This window comes from Muscardinus avellanarius (assembly GCF_963383645.1).
Source record: "Muscardinus avellanarius genome assembly, chromosome: X".
Classification (NCBI taxonomy): Eukaryota; Metazoa; Chordata; class Mammalia; order Rodentia; family Gliridae; genus Muscardinus; species Muscardinus avellanarius.
The window spans coordinates 93,555,437-93,562,084 of NC_137792.1; the positions used below are offsets into that span (position 1 = coordinate 93,555,437).

Consider the following 6,648-nt stretch of genomic DNA (forward strand, 5'->3'; position numbering starts at 1 on the left):
GACTTTCAGTACTCTGGGTGGAACTGGTCCCTATTACAGAAGTGCCTGTGAATTGTTTTCCTCATTGTTACATTAGGTTTAGTGAGCAGTCAGTTCCCAATGAACAAGATCTGGGTGTTTACATTTCCAGAAGCACAGGAGTTCATGGCTGTCTGTAAAGTGGCATTACAGTTCCACACCCGTAGGTTAGAGTTAGTGCAGGATATAAATCAGTAAGGCTGGGGGTGAGTGGGATATAAGTTTACAAAGCAACTTTCCTAGGCTTCTCTTACTGGTGAGCTGGGTTATTCATCCTTGCTGGGGCTCGAGAGCGTTTAGCAAGGCAATCTCTTGTGAAGTGGCCAGCCTGGCTACAGTAGAGGCATAACTGAGTATCTTGTTGGTGAGCTCTCTTGGCTGGAGTGAGAAGGGTCTGGCTCCCCCTGACCTGTGTAGGCTCTTCCTTGGGTGCTTGACATGTGGAGCTAGAGAGAGATGGGCCATGGATGAGGGAAGCCAAACCTGGGAGTTGGGCCTCTGATTGTAAGAGCTCTGGCTTCTTGTTACGTTTTTTGTCCAACTGAATGCACTGAATGATCAGGTCTGGAAGGTTTCCTATCATATCTGTGGCACTCTCTTCATCCTGGATAGTGTCACCCTGTCCCTCTTGGAACCGATCTCTCTGATTGGTTTCACTACAGCTCAAATTTTCATCAAGGAGCTGAAAATTATTGGCATCCTGCTGAAAAGGGTTGTCTGCTTTATCAACCTTACCATTCATTGGAAGTTTCATTTCTTGTTTCACAGGTTTGCCATATGACTGCTGGAAGTCAAGAACAAAGTTTTCATATTGCTTCAGTATAGTACTCTGGTCACTCCTCAATAAGACCTCACAACTTTCCTTCTGCTGAACCAGGTAGTCAAAAAAGAGCTTGACCTGTGTACCATCTGTAGGACCAGGAATATTGAGAGCTGTGAAATATGTAGTCACCTGAGCAAGGAATCCTGAGAGGCTGACAGGGTTACCATGAAATTGGGTCAGATTTTCAAAGGGTACAGACATCACTGGGGCACTCAGGGCAGGAATGACTTGGCCTCTCACAGTAGGTCTCTTCTCCTCTGCCAGATGCTGCATTTGTGGCTTCAGAATTACATTCTCTTCCTGAAGAAAGAAAGGCTCCACCTGTAAGGTACGTGATTTAGAATACTTCTTCATGTTTCCTGGAACCAGGCAGGACTGAGTTGAACTGAGTACTAGTATTGGAGATTAGTGAACAGTCAGTGGATTTTTTCTGTGATTAGAGAGTCAGTATCATGAGCAAGTAGCCCAAGCTGTTAGACATGAAAAGCCATTACAGGATACTGAGCTGAGTTGAAGAGATACCAGATACTGTTGTCTGCCATTCAGTGTTGCCTCTTCTTCATGGAGAATGCCAACGTTCTGCACATTTAGAAGAAATACATTACCTTAGGACACATAAAGGATTTGGAAATAAGATATATGCAATTGTCACAGTAGTTTTCTCTCCTCCCTTCCTTTTTTGTAACATAGGAACTATTTGTCCTCATACTTAGCTTTAGTCCTAAAGTGTCTGTTTTAATCAGAGTCAAATAATTTTATAATCAAAGTAAATTTAGAGATCATCCAGGCCAAATTAATAATTTTACAGGTGATAAAACAAAGACCAAGAGAAACAAAGATGTTTGCCCAATATCAACCAGTTAGTTAATATCAGACCTGGCATGCTTATTAGCATCATTGTCCAAAACATCAGTTCCTACAATATGACAAATATGCTCATTTGGATATACTACTTGAGCATAAGAAATCATGCTCTTGGCAACTTAAAATGTGATCTAGGAACAAGCATCATTGGCATCTTCAGGGATGTTGTTAGACATGCAACATCTCAGGTCATCGTCAAGACTTAATGATTCAGTTCTAAAATTTTAATATGTTTCTCAAAGTGATTAAAATTTGTGTTGAAGTTTGAGAAGCACCACTGAAGTACTTAGACTAAGTTGGAATAATCACTCATTGGATTTCCACTTCTGTGCCCCAAACCCAGTCTATGTTGATTTGGGAATTTGATTGCTGTGATAGTAGTTAATCCTTTTTATTTCTGGCTACCAATTTTCTGTCTAAGATCACATTTTATTCCTGTGGAAATTATTAAGATATCAACAAGCAAAATGAAGTAGTAAGATTGAGAACCTAGCAAACAAGAACTGAATATTCATAAAAGTATAAAGATCAAAAAGTTCAGCAGTCTTTTCTGTATTACCAATAAAAGGTTAAAAAAATCTTCACATAGATGGCATGTCAGTTGAACTATTCTGACAGTTCTCATTGCCCTTTCCTTATGAAGTAATAGTATTTAAATGTATTTAAATTGGTTACAAATGGCCCCAATATATATTATTTATTTTTTAAAATATGAGACTTAATTGGGCATAGTGGTGCACACTTGTAATCCCAGTCACTTGGGAGACTGAGACAGGAGGATCACAGTTTGAGGCCAGCCTCAGCAACTTAGCAAGATCTTTAGAAACTTAGCAAAATCCTGTTTCTAAAGAAAAATAAACATGGCTGGAGGTTTAGTCTAGAAGTAAAATTCTCATGGGTTTTATTCCCAGTACTACTTGTTTTCCTAGGTTTAATTTGATGACTGGTTTTTTCTAGAATTATGGGAAATCTTGGAACAATGAAAGAGTATAAGATTGGAGACAAGAAACTCTGATGCAGATATTAGCTCTGTGTGTGTGTGTGTGTGTGTGTGTGTGTGTATGTGTGTGTGTGTGCATTGCTAGGGATGGGATTCAGGGGTTTTCTACCCCTTAGCTACACCTCAGCCCTATTTGTAAATTTTTATTTAGAACTTTTTGTTTTTAAAATTTGTATCTAGAAATTTGTAAATGTTTATTTAGAAATTAAATTGTATTTAGAAATTAAATTGTATTTAGAAATCAAAATTTTTATTTATTTAGTAATAGATATAAATTTTTATTTATTTTATTTGAAAACTCTTGCTAAGTTTTTGACAGCTGGCCTTGAGCCTGCAATCCTCCTGTCTCAGCCTCCCAAGTACTAGGGTTACAAGCATGAACCACCATGCTCAGCTCTCAAATGGTAGCATTTAGTCAATTGTATGATTTAGAAGAATTTCTTTGGCTTTCAGTTTCCTTTTTCTTCTAATGAGAATGACTATCTTGTCTGTGCTAAAAAATTGTATCAATGTGATAAAAAATAGCTTCCTCTGAGTTGCAAAATAAAAGGGTAACTTCTAAAATTGTTCCAGTGGAGCTGAGAAATGCCCAGCTGTGAAGATGTACCTTTAGTACATATTTCCAAAGAAGGGAAATAATTGCCATTTTCTTCCTTCCTTTCCTTTTTTCTTTCATTCCTTCCTTCATTATCTCACCCTTCTAGTCTCTGATCTGTCTTCCAAAACTCTTTACTTCCCAGTGCCCATCTATGATTTCATTTCTGCCAATCTAGGTAGGTATTAACTAGTAATTAGTAAGATATTAGTTGATAATAATTAATAATTAATTTTACTCTGAGTATTTACTCTTTACTCAAACATTAATGCGTATAAGAATTAACTAAGGCAGGGAATGGTGGTACATGCTTGTAATTTTAGTACTTGGGAGCCTGAGATAGGAGGATCAAGGTTTTGGTCAGCCTCAGCTACTTAGTGAGGCTCTCCACAACTTAGTGAGACCCTGTTTCAAAATAAAGAACATAAAAATAGAGCTGGAGCTGGAGCTCAGAGATAGAATGCCCCTGGGTTTAATCCTTAGTACCAAAAGAAAAAAAAAGATTTAACTAAGTAACTTAGTCCCCACTTCTAGCAAGTCTGATTTAATACAACTGGGGTAGAACCTAAGAATTAGTATTTTAATAAGCTGGCCACTTGATATCTGATACAGAAGGTCCCTGTACAAAATACTGCTACCAAATGAACAAAACTATATTAACACTGACACAGAGAGAGGCATGATTGGGATACAGAGAAAAGACATGGGAAAGGGACATATTTGAAGGTAAACAGTTGGTCCTCAAAAGATATAGAGTGAGTGTCATCCTATTCTACTCCTGTATAAAGCCCACAAAAAGCCTGCAGTGTTCCTTACATCTGCTCCTTTCTTTCAGAAAGTAGAGTAAAAAGTTAAGCACTTAGGCTCTAGAGACAAACTGACTTCGATCCAAATATCAGCTTGATCGAAAGCTGTGTGACACTGGGCAAGTTACTTAATGTCTCTGAGAATCAGGTTCTAAACTTTAAAATGGAAAAGCTTATAATATTATCTCATAGTGTTGTGATAATTAAATGAAAAATTAGCATAGCTTTATGCAGATGACAAGTGCTCCATAAACATTAGTTATTATTATTATTATAGGTCCATCAAGTTTTCTCTGTAGTTCAGAATTCAAAACGTAATTTTATCAGATTTTAGGTAACACAGAGTATTACTGTTTATTATATAACACTTGTAGCCATGTCTGGGGAAATATCTCATAATTAAGCCATTGACATTCCTACAGGAAAAAAAAAGTTTGAATATTCATACTAAAAGGGATACACTAAGTTCATGTCAGGTTAAATTTTGCTGCCAAATGAGATTTGGGACTAAATTAAAGAAAAAAAATGACATCCATTTTACAGAGCTTTTTGATTTCACAATTAAAATAATGATTGTAGACCTCTAGCATTTCTTCTTTTCATTGGAAGGGTGTGATTATAGCACTTCTTCCTCTGTCCCTGTATTTTGTCCATTTCTCCTATCCTCACAATTCCAGATTTTAGTTGAGGTCTCCTGTTTACAGAATTATGTATTCAAGGTAGCATGGGATTCGTTTTGATTATTATATAGCACTGGTGAAATACTTGCTTAAATGATAAGCCTTAGTCCAAATACAAATCATATAGTAACACCGATACCAATTGTAATTAATTAATCTGTAACAGAAAATTTACCTTGCCTTATCATTCTGGAGAAATCCTTTCCTTTTAGAAGTCACTGACCTACTGGATTGAGCTCAGAAGCTAGAGAAAAAATCTGCTAGTCTGGGGAATCTAGTCTTGAAGAGAAAAAGCAGAGACAGAACTGAAGCCTCATATGTACAGGCATAGAGGATCAGACTTGGACCAGGTCTGGCAAAAAGAAGCATGGGCTTAAACTTTCACTTAACAGGTATGTATTCCAACTACAAAAACATTAAATGGGTTTAGCAAACCAATACATGCCATTTTGGTATTTGTGTTCCATTTGGCACAAAGTCATGGATAATAGTTTCCCTAAATACAAAACTACACCATTCTAGAGACACCTAACACCACATTGACAGAAAGGTCTTGTTATAGTTTGAGTCTAGAATGTCCCCCAGAGACCCATCTGTTAAGTGGTATCCATAATCCTGTTGTACTATTGGAAGGTAGTGGGAAGCTTTAAGAAATAGGGATAATTAGGATATCTTGAGTCACTGGGAGACAAACCCTTGAAGGCAATATTGGAATATTCCTCCATCTCTCTTTGCTTCATGGCCTCCATGTAGGTGAGCAGCTGGATGTACTCCCCGATATGATGCATTGCCTTGCCAAAGGTACAAAAGCAATGGGGCTAACTGACCATGGACTGAAACTTCAAGAACTGTGAGCCAAAATAAACCTTTCTTCTTTTAAGTTGATTATCTCAACAAAGGATTTTTTACAGCAATGGAAATCTAATACAGGCCTGCAGTTCCCTAATCCTTATGAGATCCTTTTGAACAAACATTGATTTAATTCCAAGCTATTCTTCATAGTTTATTAGAAATGGAGCTTTGGCCTGGGGTCATGTGACCATCTATAGACCAGCTTTAATTTTCAGTCCTGAGCTTCAGATCTTTTAAGTGATGCTATAACCATAGTAGATAAACAGCGACATAATTAACCTTCTGGGCATAACCAGTGTGGCACAGTACTTAGATTTGTCTAGAGAACTGAGTGTGAGGCAGGCCCTGCCATCATCCATTAAGAACACTGGGCAAGTCACTCCATCTCTCTGGCCCTGAATTTCTTTATCTGTACAATAAAGGCATTGTCCTTTTCAAAGTTTAGAATGTATCAGAAATTCTGGCTCAATAAAGTGTGTGAGAGAGAGAGAGGCAAGGGAGTTGACCTTTCTATTGGAACTCTGGTTTCTTCTAACTGCTCTGCTCTTCTCTGCCTCTGAATGAGGTAAAAAAATCTTCCCATGTATCTCCATATCAAAAATAGAGCAGCATAAGCCAGTATTAATGCTGCATGCCCCTAATCCCAATACTTGGGAGGCTGAAACAGTAGGATTGGAAGATGAAGGCTAGCTTTAGTAACTTAGTGAGATTTTATTTCAAAATAAAAAGTGATGAGGATGTAGTTCAGAGGGAAAATGCTTGATTTCAATTGCTACCCCCCAAGAAAAAAAGCAATCCAGCTTATGTCCATTTGACCATTGCTATGGCTCTGTACTAAGGCCACTTTAATCTTCCATCTTCCTTCTGGCTCAGCTGAACCCATGGCTAGCTACTTGCGAGGTTAAAAATGTTATGGATATTATTTTGCCATTCCCTAGTTTTACTTTTTAATGTACCAACTTCTATTAAGGAGCCACACTTGCCTTTCATTATTCCTGTTTCATAGGATT

At 37.7% G+C, this 6,648-nt stretch overlaps 1 protein-coding gene across 1 annotated transcript; it reads right to left on the reverse strand.

Moving 5' to 3' along the window:
- Window positions 1–268: 268 nt before the first annotated feature.
- Window positions 269–1,195, reverse strand: RTL4 (retrotransposon Gag like 4; the record flags this gene model as incomplete). The annotated part of the gene is made up of 1 exon (XM_080718692.1): window positions 269–1,195. One exon carries the CDS (start codon window positions 1,193–1,195, stop codon window positions 269–271), a length of 927 nt encoding a protein of 308 aa, XP_080574818.1.
- Window positions 1,196–6,648: the final 5,453 nt, after the last annotated feature.